The sequence below is a fragment of the Grus americana genome, chromosome 4, assembly GCF_028858705.1.
Source record: "Grus americana isolate bGruAme1 chromosome 4, bGruAme1.mat, whole genome shotgun sequence".
NCBI lineage: Eukaryota > Metazoa > Chordata > Aves > Gruiformes > Gruidae > Grus > Grus americana.
Genome location: NC_072855.1, coordinates 63,751,864 through 63,772,505, shown reverse-complemented (window position 1 = coordinate 63,772,505; position 20,642 = coordinate 63,751,864). Strand labels below are relative to the sequence as shown.

The following is a 20,642-nucleotide window of genomic DNA, read 5'->3' as shown; positions in this document are numbered from 1 at the left end:
CCACTGCGTAATATTGTTTCACATCAACTCCTTTGTAATATTCTAGATCTTTATACCTGACTCTTTTAACATACAACTACTAAGAGCCAATTCAATGTGGGTACTGGACAACATCTTCTTTTTAGTGTTCTTTTTTGTTTGTTTGCTAAGGCAAAATCATAAATTAGAACTATGCAGCAGGACAATTCACTTAGTTATTCCCATGGCATGTTTAGCTGTATTCCTTCCAAGAACACTAACTGTTATGTGCAGAATTTTACTACAAACATTGCACTGTACTCTGGTATTTTACCACTGCATTTGACAGGAAAAAATTGCCCCATGATTGGAATTCTGGAAAGTCTCTCTTGAACCAAACAAAACCATCTCCTCATCCCCATTATACAGGTATGGCTATCCATAGCTGCATGTTTGACTTTGAATGACTGTGCAAGAAAAGTACTCTGTATTTTCCAAAAAGCAAAGAGCAATGAAGAAGGGTGGCCATGAGCATCAACTGATGTACAGTCTTTGTTAAAAGTTCTTATGCATTTAATTATGCATAGCCTAATTGCAAATCAGCATTGTCTCATGTCAAAGCTTAAAGTTATGCTTAAAGAGAAGTCATAAATCTGTTAATTCAAACCTGTTTCTCATTAGTTAAAAAATGTATGCATTTCCCTTCAATGAGTGTAGTATACATGCCATTTCCTACACCAGCCACCATCATTTTAGTGCTAGGGCTGTTGATAAGCAAGCTAGAGAGTTGCTTTCAAGAACTGGAAAAACGTATTATTTTCCCTTTCCACCTGGTTTAAAAAAAAAAAAAAAAACAAACCAAAAACTTTCTTGCTCAAACTTTAAAAAAAACCCCCAAACAAACCCCCCACCCCTAAACCAGCCCAAAAACTTTAGGCAGTAGCCAGTTCTGGAAAAATAAAAACCTAGAAGTTAGTATTTTATTTAGGAATGGCTAACTTGTCTCTCCCCATCCCAAATCTCCATTCATCTCCCCTGCCCCAGGTGAGCTGAAGATACATGGTATGCCATCAGTAAATGTCATCCTGTGATACCATTCTCATTGACTTCAGTGGTATAAATCAGCTCTGTGACATGTCTTTCCAATTCCAATCTATCGAATAATGTGAAGTACTTTTTGTACTATTTAATGCAAAAACATGGAAAAAAAGGGACAGTTTGCTGCCTGACCAAGAGAAACATTCACAGCAGTTATCTACCAGGATGCTAAGCTCTACAGAAGTGTCAGGGTAAGAGAAGCTACTATTCCAGTCAGTCTGACAGTTCTGTAGGTACAAACAAAGAGACAAGTTCAAAGTGAAGTGATAGGCAGCATGCACGTGCACACACACACAAAATGTAACTCCCGCGAGAGACAAGACAGTTGAAGAGGAAGGAAACAAAGCAGGAAAGATTCTTGTGTTTCTCTCTTAAAATACCATGGGGAGATGATATAACGTGTAAACTAGGACTTCAATAACACAGCGAAGCTCGTCCCTGCACCCCCATATGAGATAGTCACAGCGCACTCGAGACAAGTATGTACAGAAATCAGGGGGAAGCCACAAATGCAGATTTAAGGGTATTTCAAGCTGCACAGGTTTGACGATACTCATGCAGAGTCATAATAAACAGGCACATAAATTGGACACCTGCTCTTGCAAACCCTTTTGCGACAAATGCATGATCAAATCATTCTTTGTGACAATGAGAATCCAGACATTAAAGTGAAGATGATGATTAAAAACCCTTTCCACGTTAGAAGGTTTTCTGGTTTGTCTGAGCTACTGTTCAGACAGCTAACCCTGGGCATTCACTGCTTTCATATATGATCTGGAAACGCCATGCTTCTGTTCACAACAACATAGTTGTGTGTTAAGAATTGAAGGAGGAGGAAACATGAGACTTCAGTAAAACAAGTAAAGGAACAAAGTATATGGGGAATTGTTGTATCTGGGGAAGAGAATAAGCATCAAACTCTCGGAAAAAGAATAAATCCCCACACTCTCAAATACACTATGAACACTGCATTTTTGAATTTTGGCAAAGTTTTCAGTGCAGGGTCTGTGTACAGCCCTAATTTCTGAGAAAGTTAAGTAAATCCTACATATTAAGAAAAAAGCGTTTGGAGGGAGAAAAGGCGTCATGTATTTTATGGAGAATTAAAGTCACAAAGATTAAGCCTAGGAGGAAATTACAGGAGATTTGTCATGGCTGTATTTCTGTCTTAATCACAGCAAAATGCTACATCTGGACATTGCTGTAAACAACAGAAGGCAGCTGACAATTCGATCACTGTTGTGCAAGAAGGCATGTAATATACCACTGCCTTGTAGGGGGATTCTACATGGGTCACTGCAGCATGAACCTGTACTAACTTCTTCTCATCCTTAAGAACTGCAGGTAGAATATTAACCGCACTCCAACCACACATGCTGAATAAGAACATGCCATATTTGCAGCAAGTTTTGAGAGAAAAAGTACATTTTTAGAGAAGTTTCCAGGGCAGCACAATCTCATACAAAGTCTGTTTGCAATGCTGCACATTTAAGTCACTTATAATAACCTGCAAGATTTAACCCATAAGTTCATTCAAGTTGAAGAATTCTCTGTCTATAAAACAGATATATAGAACTTACTGCACATACCACATGGACTGGTATGTACATTACTTCTTTCTATTGTAAGTTATGTACAGTAAGCTCACCCTCCATGATAGTCAGAGGATCTTCCACTTTGGGGCGAAGGATGTTGGGCCCAAAAACGGTAGCCAGATTTTGCACACTCATTTTGTTTACACCTGAATAAGACTGGACTTCATCAAGGAATCTGTGGGGAAGAAAGAGGCCTTTAAAGAACATGTGAAAAGGAAATAAAAAAACCCACAAAACAAACAAACTTCAAAGAGTGTGATGGTTTTTTAACATAGTTCAAGTATTCCATTCCAAATCCTCATGGAACATCTTGAAAGCTCAAGGCTATTCTCCTCAACTTCTTCAGATTTTCTTCAAAATTATACATGGAAACAAAATTTAAATCTGAATCTGGACTGACTACAAGATAACTCTGTTGAAGATGGTAACTTTCTCCAGCATAATTAATCAACTACTTGGCTCATTAAACATCCTCAAAATGCAAACTGTCAATTAAAAAAAAAGTTTATATTCTTTTAAATATTTTTTTTTATGCTGGGAACTTTCTATAGTTCACAAATTGCAACTGTGTGAGACATGTTTTTTAAGATCTTAGATGTATCCACAAAACTACTGTATATACTACAAGACACACATAGTTTTCAAGGATACCATGCTTCAGGAGCGCACAGCCAAGGCCAATAACTGCAGTTAGAAATGGGGAAAACAGGGTCCTATAAAGAGGATAGAATATATTCACTTCTACCTTCTTGCATTTCTTGTTGAGTGCAGCCTGCTTATGAAAGGAAAGTCATAACCGTGCACCTTGATAGAACAAATTAGTAATTAGTCATGCAGTAAACCTATATTTTTAGTGCATTCACTTAAGTTCACCAATCCTCCAACTGTGAGTAATGCTTTTCCTTCAGGGCACATACACAGACAGGTTTGTCTGTCAGCTCGCAGTTATAATGATATCATTGTGATACTCTTGCAGGAGCACTTACCTACAGATATATTTCAGCAGATTATAATTCACAGCTGGCAGGCTCTTCACTTGCTTCACTAGTTCTTTCAGGCCCTTTAAGTGGTTTAAGAAAAAAAAAAAGAGTGGGGAGGCACAGTTTCTTAGTATTTTACCAGAGATTCAAAAAAATGTCAGCAATTCAAATTACAAGAGAATAAACACATCACTGAAACTGCAGCTTTAAATGCTATATAACAGTTACCATCAGGAAAAGCTTGTAGAACCCATTTTGGATGCGGAAAGCTGTATTTGGTTAACAAGGATTAGCTCTGCATAAAAATAAACAAGTAAATACATAACTTGGTTTCATCCTGTCTTTCCCTTCTCTTTCACTCTTTCTTTTTTTGACCAGGGGCTCCATTCCTCCTCCTGCTGATAACAAGGCTGAAGCTTCCAGGAACAGCTCTGGTCTGAACTAGTTGGCACTTTCGTATGAGAAACTATTTAGGTATTTTACCAAGTTCTGGTCCATACTAGATTCAGACCAATAAACAGTTATTTCAGTTTGTGCCCATCCTGGAATGGGACAAGCAGAACATCACACACTAATTTCTGTGCCCAGTGGAAACAGACTCTGGCTACGCTCGTTATCAACCAGTGCCTTTAGACTCTTTCAGTATAGAGTTTTGGTACTTTGCCAGCATCAGTGGGGTTTTGAAACAAATGCAAATCAAGATGGGTGGACCATCATAGTGCACAAGTTTGCTGGTTGTGGCCTAAGAAAGGAAACAAGATGCACAGCACTCTCCCTTAACAGTGACTGCACTTTTAACTGCTGCATGGAGAAAGATCAACTGAAATTCTGGTCAGACAGCCTTATAGCTAGACCACTAAGCCAGCCTAAAGAGGACTGATGTGGCTCATCACCTATAGTACTGATTTTTCACAAACTGCCAGCACCAACTCCAGCACCAAAAGACCACTGTAATTTGAATCATGCTTTCAAAATTAATTTAATAAAGTGCTTTGTGACATAGTTGCAGAGGAACTACATAAATATGCTCTGGACTAAGCCAATATAAAATGGCTAAAAATTTAATCTGAAAATGAATATCACTGCAAGTATAAACTGCATGATGACTAACTGCAGAGGTGTCAGGTGGCTTTACGCTGGAACTATCAATGGTTAGAGACATAATGCAACATGCACTAACAACTTTAGCTCTGAGGATCTCCTGCCATAACTTGTGCAAAGAGCAGCTCGAATTAAACCAGCTGAACAGCCCGCTCACACCTTTTGCAAGCAGCTGACAAAAATCTGCACCTTGTAGCAAGCTGTAAAGGACAGCAAAGAAACCAGTCTGATTTCAGCGTGTGTAAGAGATTATGACCATAGTAGACAGTTTGCCACAGACCTTTCTTCCCCCCCCACCATTCCATCAGATGAGAACAACTACCACCTCTGCTGTTGGCAGTCATCAACTGAAGGCTCAGAAAGGAGATGGTCTCCTAGTTAGAAAAGAGGGGCTCCTATTCAATTGATTAGAAGATTAGATAGAAGAGGTTCCGGTTCTAGCAGGATTTGAAATATAAAAAAAGGAATTAAACAGAAAAAAAACCACCTTAGAAAGTTAGGGGAGTAGACTGAAATCAACAGAATGAGCCTATTTGTATTTACTTTGAAAAGAAAATATCAGGGTTGCCCTCATTACCCATAAGCACACAGAACAATGTGAAAACAAGCAATCAGTTTCTTATGTCTTCAGACTAATATATCGTAGGCCTGTGTCACTGCAGGGCACATATTATCAGTCAGAATCCTTATTTTGTTCATCTGTGTTATGCTGTTTTAAAAGAGTCTGGAAGGTGGCCTGCTTCCACTGGCCTGCCTCCATCTTTTTGAGGCCTTCTGATTCAATGACAGGCAATGACAGTCTGTTGGCTTTCAGTCAGAAATCAGTAAAAGTTGGCATCCTGATGCTTAGAAGAAAATGACCCCTGATTCAATGGGAAGAGTTGGACAGCAGCTACTAAGACCCTTCCTTTTACAGTTCAGAATGATAATCCATGAAAATATAAGTCTCTTCCATGCCAAATGGAAGCTATTGACCACAGTGATGTCTACCTGAACTGGATACAGTTACATGCGATAAATACAGCTAAGGTTATGCTATGTGCCTTTATTTAGACTTCCAAATGACCTAGGTCGCAACAATTTTCATATAAAACCAGCCTCAACTAATAGATGCACATCTTAAATTAGGATAGGTAATCACCAGCCTCTCTCCTGCTCAAAATTGGAGCAGGTTCTAACATGCCAGCCTTTTATTTCATCTTTGTCAAGTTCCCAACTCACCGTTTCTTCATCCTTGCTGAGCATTTTGGCACAGGAAAGAAAATCTTCGTATTTTGCGTACGGTATCACTGGTTCTGGGAGTTCCCTTAGGTACAGCTTAAGCAGTGATGCCACTGTGTGCACATCTGTATTGCTGTTGGGTTGAAGTATAAGAAGTCGTTACTGTGAATCAGGATAATACTGTGAGATTGACAGGCTAAAAACTGCCCCTTAATGTTTCTATTGTCACCTCAGATTTTACTCAGCACCAGTATATACATTTATAGATTGTATCTGTAATCTTTTGGGCGGGGGGGCATGTGTGTTTGTCCTATAAAGAATACCTGCAAGCAAGAGTCTGTCAACTCTGCTGATTTATTACCATATATAATTAAACATAAGGTCCTATTTGCAGGCACAGGTATTGAGAAGATCTTGGCTCTCTTACATAGGCATCTCACATCAGGCATGCAAAATCCATCTCAACAGATGTTTTTCATTTTCACCTGAGCAAGAAACCAGGTATTATATTTACACAGTGGGGATTATTCTCCTACCAGAGATGGCTCCAGCTCCCAAAACATGCCCAACATGTCTCCACTCCACTATATCACCATCTCCTCTGTGTCCTAGTTTAGGGAGGGATAGAGTTTATTTTCTTCCTAGCAGCTGGTATAGTGCTGTGCATTGGATTTAGCATGAGAATAATGTTGATAACACACATGTTTTTAGTTGTTGCCAAGCAGTCAAGGACTTTTCAGCTTCTCACACTGCCCTGCCAACGAGGAGGCAGGGGAGCACCAAGAAGCTGGGAGGGGACACAGCCAGGACAGCTGACCCAAACTGGCCAAAGGGATATTCCATACTATATGATGTCATGCTCCGTATATAACTGGAGGGTGGGCCAGGAGGTGGGGCAGCTCAGGAACTTGCTGAGCATCAGCGTTAGGTGATGAGAAATTTTGCTGTTCATAACTTTTTTTGTATTATTATTATTAATCTTCCTTTTCTGTCCCATTAAACTCTCTTTATTTCAACCCACAAGTCTTACTTTTTTTTCCTTTTCGATTTTCTCCTCCATCCCACAGTGGGGGGGGGGGGGGGGGGGGGGCGGAATGAGTGAATGGCTGTGGTGGTTTTAGCTACCTGCCGGGTTAAATCATGACACTCTGGTATCAGTATTAAGCAAGTTTTAAAGGAGACCATATATACCACAGGTGTTTAGTTGAAACTTCCCCATCTGAACTGCAGTTCTTTCCCTGGCATGCATCTTTTTCCTATGGGCTCCCACGAGATGACTACTGTGCCTTTTAGCTGTACCGTTACACCGAAAACCTCGATATACTTTACACACAGGAACATAATTCCATGGGAAATGAGTTTTAGCTCTATCCTGTACTAAGTAAGCTAAGGCATTGCAACCGAACTTAGAAAATGTCTGAGTGCTAGCACAACAGGTAATGTTATAGGGCTGACAGTCAAAGACCTGGTATGACATATCAGAAACTTAATGGGTTTTTGGATACAGCTAGTAGGAGCCTAGGCTGTTTATCAGGTGTACTGAAAGTAAGATGGGAGAAAGATCAAAATCACAAGTTCAGAGTTTGCAATAAAACCTGCTTAAATGTTTCTGTGGTGTGTAAAGTGACATTCTGGTAACTTAGGAGTGCTTCTCTGAAAAGAAATAAATAGAAATAGATAAAAACTACAAGTTAGCATGAAGAAACCTCTCTTGCACTACTTCTGACCCATCTCTGGATTTAGCTACTCAGGCATTTATTCAAATCCTTACTGGAATGTTCTACATGCTTTCCCTGGTTCACATAAAGAGTTGCACTGCAAGCTGATATCTTTCCCTCCAACTTCTGAAAAATCAAAAAACCAGATACTAAATTATGGTAATTTCATTCATAAGAAACAGAAAATGCACAGACGTTTCTACAACGTGCATTATTGTGTATTTTCTTTTTCTTTGGAGACTTCACACTTGGAACATTTTTTAAACTCACAGTCTCTCAAAGGGAACCACTGGTATTTGACACACTTAAGCTTTGCTAGAGGTATGTTAATCATTATTTTGGAATGATCTGTTAAAACAATAATGGCTTTTACTAAGTTAAATCTTAACAAGAATGATGGGAACAACCTTAGATTAATGTGGTATGGTATGAGCAATCGAAGTCAAAACAGAAGAGAAATAATAAAGCACTGTATCTATTTAAATGTTAACCACCACCCCTTGAAATAAATTCCCAGAAAACATTTCTATTTCAGTCATTAATAATTCCCAGCCAAAATTCCAAAAAGCATTTTCTAGAGAAACTCTATAAACAAAGCAGTAACAAAAGTCTGCATTTTTAAGGAAGGTTCAAATTTTAATCCCTTGATTGCAATCCTCTACTTGTAGATTGACTTGGATCCAAAATGGAATCTGCCCCATTGCTCAGATGCATATATAAGATATGTAAGGAACAGTACTATACATGAAACTAGACACAGTTGTATTATTTCATGAGAAATTTAAATGCTAGGTCAGATTTGACCTCTAACCTTTGCCTTCTACCCACACCCAATCCAGATTCAACTAAGTGAATTTAAGCTCTTCTTGTCATCCTGGCTAACAAAACTCTTTACAGACTGCACAACCTAAGGGTTTAAAACCAAGACCCCAGTAATCTCTCAGGTAGTTGCTTACACATCTTGTTGTCATTGGTGCTAGTTTTTAGAACTATGGCATGCATGCCCAGGCAGTTGCCACTATTCAGCCTTATACAAGAAGCAAATTTTACAGAGAGATCTTCAGTTTCCTAAGTTGTTGGTGCATCAGGAAAGCAAATAGCAAATACAGAAGGAAAGACTTTTGCAGACTCTGAAGGAGAGCAGCAGCCACAGAGAGCAGATGTGAGCTGGCAGCTGTTGGACAGTGCCCTACATTGCGGCGTCAAAGGGAGCACAGGCCATCACTCTGCAGAGAATGTAACTTTGGTCAGCATTGATGGTCTTTCTGAAGATTGTATTATTACGATTTTTATTATTTGAACAAAGAAACTCCTCAGGCCTTGCTGAAGAACTGAACCACATCTTTCCAGAGACCAGACCATTTGCATAAAACTAGAGAGGCCTTTCCAAAATACAAGATTCAAGCACGCTGAGTGAGAGAAGTTACTGAAGAATAATTAAAAGTTAGCACACAGGTCTCCCAGTGAGGGGATCAAGCAATATCTTCTCTTCTTTTTACTGCCAGGATCATGCTTTGTGTAGTAAATAAGATTAATTTTACACCAGTCCCGAGTGTGAAGTAGAATACTTGCTCCTTGAGGGCACAGCAAATGAAGGATAAAAAGGCTGAAGAAGGGGACAAAAGTCCTGAAAACTAATGCAATTTATAAACTTTCTCCTTTCAGTGTGAACTACTGATAGACTATCACTATGAAGGATTAGTTGAACTGTAGCTCTACTAAGGAAGAACTGAGAGAGAAGTGGGAAGGCAGGATGCTGAGGAGCAAGGAAACAATAAAAAGACTTGTGTTCTCAAACTAAGCTTCTAAAGTACATGCTGCGTACAAGTCTACAGAAAGGTGCTTTCTGATCTGGGGTTAGAAATCCAGGTCCCAATTAGTAGACAGTGACATAGTTGCAATTTTTAATTTTTTAATTTTTTTTTTTCCTTCTGCTGACCGAATGCTAAGGCAATACCACAGACTGCCACAAGATGGTGGGACTGCAAATAGGTTTTGGAAAATTTTTGTTACCTTTATTTTCCTAAACTGTACTGAAAAACTGCTTAGGACTTAATCTATCTATACAGAAATTACCATACAGATTTTGGCAGCATAAATAAACATAGATAAATACACACACATACTGTTTACAAAGTTCTTTAAGAACTGGATTTTTAAATTCTATTTAACAGCACTTAGACAAAAGCTAGAAACTTTCTTATTTCAATGTAAATATTGGTATAAAAATATGTCCATTTTTTTATAATAATGTAACTAAAAGTGTTTCATATAGCCTGAGACCTGTTTAGACCTTGCAGTCTAGTTTGGTTTTTCACACCTTTTGGTATAAATACAGAGGAAAACTTAAGAATGGCAGAATCCAGTTTTAATTCATCTGTATTTTAGGTGTTTCAATCCACATATACTATTAAGTGCATTTTAGCCACAGAGGACAGCTGTGAGTTTCAAAAGAGTGCTGAACTTCAAGCTCTCTTGAGGATTGGGAGCATTTATTTCCCTTTCTGGTCTGCAGTGTTCTGTCCACAGTCTAAGTCAACCAACAGCATTTATATATCTGCCTTGAGGGCATTTGTGTAGTTTGTAAGACATGGATCTTTCCAGGGCCTGTAGAGGATCTTTTCCTGCTGGACTTTTTCCAGCTACAACTGATTAGTTTAAGACAAGGCAGTATTTCTCCCTTCAAACCTGGCCTTGCTTACGTTCTAGGACCATTACAGCTACAGAAACTTAATGATTAGACCTATCTTGGTATTTCTTTTGCTATCTGACAGTGTTCCATGATTACACGTTCATAATTAACATGAGTAAAAGGATTCATTAACAAGTATTAAAATAGAGAACGTCAATACCAGCAGAAACTCCTCTGTTATCTAAATTGGAACAACCCTCATTACTTGAGGCAGACTTTCTCCAAGTGCACAATGAATAATTACAAGCTTGAAATGGGAATGACAAAGCACGAAGCAGAAAATTGAATGCAACACAAAAAGCATTAGCGAGCTAAGATACAGTCAATATTGGCATGTCGTGCTGGAAAGTCTGAAAAAGATTACTTACCTCACTAAAACATTAATACTGCATTACTGTTAATACGTTTACAAAGGAGCATCCCCCACAGCCCCACTGTCCATGCAAAAGCATTACAAATGCAAATGCACCACAGCCTCTCCTTAGTCATCAGACTACACATATTCAAAGCCCCATTCATCTGAACTTTGTCATTAATATCCCTCATGGCATTGCTGTTTTGACAGCACTTTCCTTTGTGATACCACAGAGACACTGTGGAAGTGGCTGTCAGACCGATTACACCGCTTGGAGTTTTTCATCCTCTCTACCATAAACAAAAATTACTGAAGCCAGCAGGTCACCAGAAATCCACACATAACGCTCACACTCGGACAAGCAGACAGTGTGTTCAGAGAGCTGGAGTCAGTGCTCCAGAGCACTAAGCCAACAAGCTCCTCATAAACTCTCAGAGAGGAAATATTAACAGGGTATGTCACATTACGAAAAGATTAATGCTGTGCCAAAAATAGCTCTAGATCATGATGACACATAAACAGTTTGCATAAAGAACAAACAGTAGGGAACAACAAGCTGTGAAGCTATAATTCCATTTATAGGAGAGGCGAGGAGAGGGTGTTGCCCTGCATGTCAATGACCAGCTGGAGTGCATGCAGTTCCACCTGGGCATGCATGAGGAACCCACCGAGAGCTTATGGCTCAGGATTAGAGGGAGGGCAGGAACAGGGGACACTGTAGTGGGGGTCTGCTACAGGCCACCCAGCCAGGAAGACCAAGCAGATGAGGAACTCCACAGACAAGTAGGAGTGGTCTTACATTCACAAGCCCTGGTCCTCACTGGGGACTTCAATCACCCCAATATCTGTTGAAGGAACAACACAGCAGGGCATAAGCAATCCAGGAGGTTCCTGGAATGTGTTGATAATAACTTCCTTCTCCAAGTGATAGAGAAACCAAGAAGGAGAGGTGCCATGCTGCACCTTTTTCTCACTAACAAGGAGGGGCTGGTGGGGAATGTGAAGCTCAAGGGCAGCCTTGGCTGCAGTGACCATGAAATGGTGGAGTTCAAGATCCTTAGGGCAGCGAGCACAAGTCCATGGGACCTGATGAGACACATCTGCAGGATCTGAGGGAACTGGCAGATGAAGTTGCTAAGCCACTCTCCATCATATTTGAGAAGTCATGGCAGTCCGGTGAAGTTTCCACTGACTGGTAGAGGGGGAACATAACTCCATTTTCAAAAAGGGAAAAACCGAAGACCTGGGGAACTACAATCTCACCTCTGTGCCTGGCAAGGTCATGGAGCAGATCCTCCTGGAAACTATGCTCAGGCACATGGAAAATAAGGAGGTGATTGGTGACAGCCAACATGGCTTCACTAATGGCAAATCATACCTAATAAATTTGGTGGCCTTCTGTGACGGGGTTACAGCATTGGTGGGCAAGGGACATGGATTTGACTGATGGCCCACTCAGTGGACAAGGAAGTGGCTGGATGGTCGCACTCACAGAGCTGCGGTCAACAGCTCGATGTCCAAGCAGAGACCAGTGACGAGTGGTGTTCCTCTGGGGTCAGTATTGGGACCGGCACTGTTTAACATCTTTGTCAGCGACATGGACAGTGGGATCAAGTGCACCCTCAGCAAGTTTGCTGGCGACACCAAGCTGTGTGGTGTAGTCGACACGCTGGAGGGAAGGGATGACATCCAGAGGGACCTTGACAGGCTGGAGAGGTGGGCTGGTGCAAACTGCATGAAGTTCAGCAAGGCCAAGTGCAAGGTCCTGCATGTGGGTCAGGGCAATCCCAAACACAACTAGAGGCTGGGCAGAGAATGGATTGAGAGCAGCCCTGAGGAGAAGGACTTGGGGGTGTTGGTGGATGAAAAGCTCAACATGAGCTGGCAGTGTGCACTTGCAGCCCAGAAAGCCAACTACATCCTGGGCTGCATCAAAAGAAGCGTGACCAGAAGGTCAAGGGAGGTGATTCTGCCTCTTTACTCCACTCTCATGAGACTCCACTTGGAGTACTGCATCCAGCTCTGGAGCCCCCAACATAAGAAGGACATGGAGCTGTTGGAGCGAGTCCAGAGGAGGGCCGCAAAGATGATCAGAGGGCCGGAGCACCTCTCCTATGAAGACAGGCTGAGAGAGTTGGGGTTGTTCAGCCTGGAGAAGAGAAGGCTCTGGGGAGACTCAGTAGCTTTCCAGTACCTAAAGGGGCCTACAGGGAATCTGGAGAGGGACTGTTTACAAGGGCATGGAGCGATAGGATGAGGGGTAATGGCTTTAAACTGAAGGAGGGTAGATTTAGATTAGATATTAGGAAGAAATTCTTCACTGTGAGGGTGGTGAGGCAGTGGAACAGGCTGTCCAGAGAAGCTGTGGATGCCCCCTCCCTGGAAGTGTTCAAGGCCAGGCTGGAAGGGGCTTTGGGCAACCTGGTCTAGTGGCGGGCGTCCCTGCCCATGGCAGTAGATGATCTTTAACTCAAACCATTCTATGATTCTATGCCTTTAGGAGTTCTGGTACTAAATCAAAGGAGAACAATACAGTTCAGTTTGTGTATCAGTACCTCCTGGAACTACTAGAATTACAGCTCCATCATTTCAGATGTGTCACAGATCACAATCTGGAAACAGAGAGTCTCCCTCACCAACATAGCCTGTATCCACCACAACATTTGATGACTGTGCTCCTGATTAGCAGCATTCAGGTCTTTAGAGCAGCTCTCAGGCCAGTACATGTTTTCCGGACATGGGAGGATGAGCTCCTAACTGGCTGCCCAGTGTGTACCTTTGCTGCCAGTCTGCAGGCAGCTTAAGTGCATGATAAACTAGCGATGAAACACTGAGTAAGCAACATCAAGGGAATATTACAAATGTCCATAAGTATATATAGAGAGAATCAGAGCACTGTTACTGCTGAGAAGCCAGTACCCAGAGGCTAGGAGGGCAAAGCCTGGTCAGTAATGTCATGATGAATCAACAGTGATTCAACTGTTTTTGGTAGTCAGGCATCGGTCCAGAAATTCAAAGGTCAGGTCAAATGCATAACATTACTGGTTGAATGTCCTCTGTGATTTTTGTTCCTCTGTGTAGGTATCTTCAAAGCATTACTCTCTGTATCATTTTCCTACATAATGCATATCTAGTGCAAGTGGTACCCTGCCTAATCGAAGTACCAGCTGAAATTTTGCCTACAACTTGTGAAACATATATGAAAGCATTTACCATTTTAAGCCCTGAGCTGTCTGTCCTCCTCTCCTTGCTGCAACAAGAGCCTGGCTCTACTTTAAGTTAACACTGATCTCAATTCTTATTTTTCTGCTTAGACAGAGAAAAAAAACCAAACAGTATTCTACTCCTTTGTCCTTGTGCTCATGATTTTTACAATCCATGCTGCCTTCCAGGGACCCATTCAGGGGAGTAAGCACCGCAAGGAATACTGAAGATTGACAGACTCTATTTCCAAGTTAGACATCCACTTCAGTTACTATAACAGCAGCCAATTCATCCAGGCTACAGAGTGATGCTTTAAAAGCAGCAATGAAGACAGCAATTTAGGACAGACAAATTAAAAGACAAACTCAATGGAAGGACATTAAAAATTACTTAGAAAAATATAGATCCTTAAAGAGAGACGCAAATGCTTTCAGGTAAGGTGGGCAGAGGCCTAAGAAACAGATGGGTTCCCATCAAGAAAAAAAATCAACCAGCTCCAGTGAATACACTGCTAAATTATTTCATCATTTGACAGGTTTTCAGAAAGGCTGTTAAGTTCCTGTAAGATTCTGCAAGGATTGCAAGTATATATAAAACATGGAAAACCACCACAAATAACCTACCTGTTACTGTTTACTGGAAAAGAAAGCCACAAATCTTGTAACCCTAAGTAAAGATGCTTTAAAAACCACACTCTCAGACCTTCCGCATAGTAACAAAATGTCATCCTTTCTTGAAGGTGACCATGGCCATCTAAGAAGTCATTTGTCATCGGCAAGTTACATGACTGCCTTTTTTTTTTTAATCACAGCTGACATACCAACTCCATTTCTGAAACTGAAATTCATGCGAATCAACTACAAATGTTCATTCACTGCCAATAACTAAAAACACACTCTCTTACAGCAGGATACCAATTAAACCGATTTAATGACCCTTACAACATGCTAGAAATGTGTCTCCTAACGTGTATTTAATTGCTAGGCTAGGTCTTTAAGTTGTGACATATGCAGAGGTTATTTCTGCTAGCTGGTTAGAAAGAGGGCTGGAATTAGAAGGGATGTGGAAGTGGCTCCAGAGACATAACTGATGAGCAGATTGTAAGGGTCAGGGAAGGAAGCCTGGAACATGCAGAAACAAACAGGAATTTTCACAGACCTAAGGCCATTTGTGTTTGGCAGGAACCAACTTTCTAGTGAAGACATCATTTCACATAAAAATGTTTTGTTTAGGGATTACCGTACTTTCCCACTCAGAAGGGAATAAAGCCCCTTCCTTGTGGGGAACTATCTGCTTCTAAACAAAGAAATTCTTATGTACAGGCTTGTATTTGTAAAATAAAAGAACAACTTTCATAACCAGCGATTTCCAAGTCAATGTCTATTTGCAGTCTATACAGTGCCAATGCAGACCACAGCCCCACTGAGACAGGTCCAGTTTCTTGTATTCACCAAAGTTTTAAAACATTCTTTGTCTCTGGAGGACAGTAAGGATTGTACATGTGGTCCTTCTCACCTTGAGGATATTATCTTAGTACCATTGTCGTCATTGTCTTATTTTGCTTCAACAATCCCAGTGATTAAATGCACAGGAACATACAAGTCCTACATTCTGGGTTATTTGGCTCTGGTAAATAACCATTAGCATTTGCCACTTACATACCCTTTCCTCAGCTGATTGCAATGGTGCCTATAGCAGTAAGTGATATTTCTTTAGAGGAATTCAGACCCATGAGAGAAAGTAACAGGGATTTTGTTTTGCTAAATATGCATTTATGTGCTTTCCTTCTCTTTTTTGCATACACACAAACACAGGCAGGTGAGCTATGTAACTTTAAACTCTTCTGAACTACTGGACTATATACATCTGTGATAGTAGATATGAAAATCCAAGCCATATACATCAATCAATCAATCAATCAATCACGTAAGTATTAATATTTGTTTCAGTGACATTTCAAATATTTTATTCTCCCTGAGCAGTCTTAACTCTCGTGTCATCTGGTAGCAATTGTGATGAACAGTAGACGGAAAGGGGTAACACAAAAAGAGAAATCCAATTTTGTACCCCTTCTAGGTAAAAATTGTATAACAAACCCTTATGTTATTTTCCTTATGAAGTGCCATATTTGCTATGCTAATTTTACAGAACAAATAGTCATAATCCACTTTGTGTCATTACAAATGTGTGATTTGCAAAGGAGCTGAGGGACTTTACATTTAAAATAGAAGCCATACAAGCAGAGAGAAGCAAATACCCCAAGGGCAAGCAAAATGGATTCCCTGGAGGGGACAATTTTACACAGAGGTGGAGCTGTACTGGAAATACCAAGGATATTTCAAACAGTAGCAAGTATGAGTGATTGCCTAATTGCACTGTTAGTTCCTTAAAGTAGATTTCATAATATGTGCAGATACATACAGAGGGAGCGAGGGTTTTATTGATTTTTGTTTTTAAACTGACATACAATTTTCAATTGTGTTTTTCTTTCTTCACACAAAAGGCCTCAGCAGTTTTCAGTTGCAGCAGCTGTACCTCCCCTTTCCAAGACTGTGAGAAATGCTGATGTTCCAGTTTTCATACTAGGTGGGGTGGGGTATTTGATGTTTCAGATCAGATACTGGGGTTTCTCATTCTGTGAGTTTGAGAAATTTCAAATACTGGTTCCACTGTCATACACAAAGCTCACGATTCTCCAGCAACATCTTATCCAACTACAAGATCAAGGTCAAATTAATACATGAAGGTTTTTGCCACTCTCCGACTTGTCCTGGATGCACTCTGCGTTTTTATAACTGACTTAAGTATTGGAACATCCAGCTGCTAACTCATGTGAGAGCTACCATTTATAAAACCAGTTTTATGTTTCAAAACATGGCTGCATTTTCTTTTGAGCAAAGCTATTTTACTTCTTCTTTCAAATGTGCCACATTTGTTCTGCTTGCATTCGTTCTGTGGTCTTTGCCAAAGGGACGCGGATAGGAATGCAAGAGAGGAGGGTCTCCACAGAACCGTGGACAGCAGCTGAACTCTGGGCAAAAGAGCAGATCTGTGCCTTTGAACTCCATCTCCCAGCAGCTGTAAGGTGTTTTAAGATGGTACAACCATCTTAAAACAAAGATGATGTTTTAAAGGAGTACTTAATCATGGCTGTATGATCTTACCTTTGTTTTTGCATTTAATTCTACAAGTTACGTATTTTACTGAATTAGCTAAGAAAGCATAAATAGGATTATTTAATAATAATTTCTCACACAAACATATACACAAACCTACGCATACATTTCAAAACACTTTCACTTGTTCTAAAGTCTTTGTTTGACTTATGTGCACTGATACAGAGAAAAAATGCCAGTATGAAAAATGCCAAACTCCTCAAACATCAGCTCTTTGTATTAGTTCCAACACTGATAACAGCAGCTAGTCTTTCTCCCAGTCAGAGCCGGTGACCCAGCATCACTACAGAAGCGTGACCTGGATTCCATTGTGTTTCGTGTCCCATCAACAAAAACACCAGCTCAGCTCTAACTGCACACATCTTTATTATTATTGATGTATGAGAATGGGCAAAATGTAAATGAATAAACAGAACCGAGCTAGATTTTGCACCAGTGGACTTTCGACTAGCAATAACATAATTAGAGATTAAACACTTGACCTGAAGGCTCATGAGAGAAAGTAAGCACAGACCCCTAACGTATATATTTTTTTCTTTTCTCTACAGCAACTTTTCATATTGTGGCCACTTTCCAAGAGCTCAACTTGTCAAACAGGTTGCATCAAACCTGGAGACTGTGCTGCTGTTCAGCACAATGAAAAAAAAAGTTACCCCAAAATCACATAGGCACTCTATAAACACTGTGAAATGAACGTCGCCTCAAAATTTTGCAAATGGAATAAAAGGTTGGAGGAAAAAAGTAGATGCCCAATGGAAACAATGGCAGGTATCAGAACAGAATTTATGTCTGTCTGACTTCTGGACCATTGCTATACCAAAATCACAACTCTCCAAACTCAAATGTGAAAAAGTACCCTTCACAACAAGACACATGGATATACAAGGTCAGTGTTCTATAAATTCCAAGCTTCAGAAGCAGAACTGCAGGACCAGCAATTTATAGGCAACTCCTGCTGATGTTTCTAATTGCTACAGTAGAGATTATGTGCCTTCTTCACAGCAGTAGCATGTAAAATCTCTTCTCCATTTCTTCTGCTAAAGCTCAGCTAGCATGCCTGTTCCTGGGGCTCATTAGTGCGTGCTACAGATGTTGCTAGATAGCCTTGAAAAAAAAAAAAAAAAAAAAAAAAAAGCAGCTGAGCCTTGGTCTCATTTGTTTTAAACAGATAGAACTTGTACACCTCTTTCAAGCTGTACCTCTCAGTGGGGTGCTCAGTACATAGTCTTCCTGGAGTTTGAGGGTGGGTTGTTTTCTTAAGCATTTCCTCCACAATTATTTGGCTTACAGGCACGGAAAAAAGAACCTTTCGTTTCTGCCATGCGCCTACTTGTATCTCTGGTAGAGGCTGTGCCAGAGACATGACCTGTAATATTTATCTTGATGTCCAAGTAAGGAAAACATACCCAATGGATGCTACTTCACCATTTTTAAAGAAGTTACCCAATCAATGAGTGTACTACAAACGTTTATCAGCTAACACTGTCACTTCCCGCAGTCCTCTGGCTCCTTAAAGCTATTTTCTGGTCAATTATCCTAACTCTCACCTTCTGGTGAGAAACTAATAAACCACATAGGAAGACAATTGACTTTTCCAGAGCATTATAAATTCTCGACATTTCTTGAAGTAAGGGTCAGGACTGAGAAAGCCGTTGGAGATAAAACAGCATTACAGATGTCTGCCTTTGTGCGTCTGTGATACACATACGTTCATGCATAACAAATTTGCTCACTTCATAGGAATAGGGAAGGGAGGAAGGGAGGTAAATGATTTCCAGCAATCGGGTTCATATCATGGCATGTTTTTGCACTAAAAGATCAATCTATGCTTTCCTTCCTGTTGCTTGCATTGCTATCAGTCAAAGGTCCCACAAAATAAATGTAACCTGCCTCTTCCTCCTAATTCACATTACACCCTCAACTGAAGTGTCCCGATTCCATTTTGGAGGTGTGTTTCGGATGTCACTTAAGGCACACACTGAGGACAACTACTGTTTAACAGTCTCTTGAATTGGAATTTCATTACTATCATATTAATTCTGATTGGAGTTAAAAAGGCTACGTGGCATTCCTAATCCACTGGTTCTGTTTCTCTCATTGCACACTCTGAATACATGGACAACTGCTATCAATGCTTATAGGAGGAGAGCTGAACTCGCAGAAAAAATTAATCTTACAAAGGACTGAAATCATACACAGCTGTGTGAACAGGACTAGGTTCTTCCTTGGCCCAGAAAATTCTCATTAGTTTTACAAATACATATAAATATTGGAATACAAATTGGACCTGGACCCTCAAAACCACATAGGTTTGTTATTATGGTCATTGCAACTTTTATTTTAAGACCAAAGGCCCAAAATTATAAAGGAATACATAAAAGTAGACTTCCCTTCCAGTCAGTTTTATAGGTAACAGAACATACTGAAATTGGTGATAAGAGAAATTCTTCCTCTCTGGAACTGACTAAATGCCAGCATCACCACTGTATTTCAAATGATACTAAGATCAAGGCAATCCAGATATTTTTGATTAAGCCAAACCATTAGCAATACTTTTCCTAACCAGCTTTTCACAAATGGAAATTCTCCAGAAACTCTTTGAAATCAGACATCAAAGTCAGAAAAAAAAAAGAGAAGACATTTTAAAGTGATAATAGGAAACATACAGAAAAACCTACAAAACCATCTCATTCTATCTGTTGCTGCCACGTGTTTTACAGCAGATCATGTCCTGTCTAGGCATCAGGGAGTGGGGGACAGCTGGAGGATTTTACCTGTCAAAAGAAGGCTTCTCTCCACAGTCAAATGCATCCTGCAACTCCTTGACAAGATTAGCCTGCCCAGGTAGTCGAAAAAGGCCTTCTTCCTTTAGCCCCCGCTGTCGGATAAAATCCACACACTGTTCAACCAACATAGGAGCCAGGCGGTTCCCATATCGTTTTTCGTATCGGACAGTATCTTCCAGCTTCTGGCCAAATATACCTGCATGAAAAAGAGACATGTGACGTGGTTGAGATTCACAAAAACATTTGAGGAGCCCATGTCTTCTATTGCAACCCATGTAATTTACAGGTGATTTAAATGCATGGACAATTAACCTACTCTTAAGAATAAAATGCTCAATTTCACCTTTGATACTTTCATGGAAATACAATGCTGACATATTTCACAACAATGCTCAAAAACATTACTGAAAATAAAATACTGTAAATGATTTTTCAGACCATAAGCAGAGAAAACAGAGATACTACAAATAGGATTTTCTGTCACAAAACTTCTGATTCAAAAGAGATACATATCTCCACCTTCTTTGGTTCATGCCTAATTATCTATAAAAAATAAATAGTTCCTGTATCAGTTTCAATGGCATATAAACACTACCTTTACACACGGAGGGCAAAAAATTTATAAATATAACTCAGAATTTTGTTTCTACTAAACCAAATTATTAATTAAGTTTTCACACATAAACAAAAAACATTCCTATAACGTATTACCAATTGCATTATCACTGTCTGCTTTAGCAAGAATAAATTTTGTGTGT

General features: G+C 40.1%; 1 protein-coding gene across 7 annotated transcripts in view; it reads right to left on the bottom strand.

The window, feature by feature from the left end:
• The window catches only part of ARHGAP24 (Rho GTPase activating protein 24), a 230,871-nt gene that overhangs the window by 3,397 nt on the left and 206,832 nt on the right, over positions 1 to 20,642 (bottom strand). For all 7 annotated transcript variants that reach the window (XM_054825404.1, XM_054825409.1, XM_054825407.1 and 4 more), the window contains 4 exons: positions 19,873 to 20,080; positions 5,954 to 6,086; positions 3,638 to 3,711; positions 2,705 to 2,826 (listed from right to left, as the gene is read on the bottom strand). In XM_054825404.1, coding sequence (XP_054681379.1) covers positions 2,705 to 2,826; positions 3,638 to 3,711; positions 5,954 to 6,086; positions 19,873 to 20,080 — 537 coding nt within the window. The remainder of the gene's footprint in view (positions 1 to 2,704; positions 2,827 to 3,637; positions 3,712 to 5,953; positions 6,087 to 19,872; positions 20,081 to 20,642) is intronic.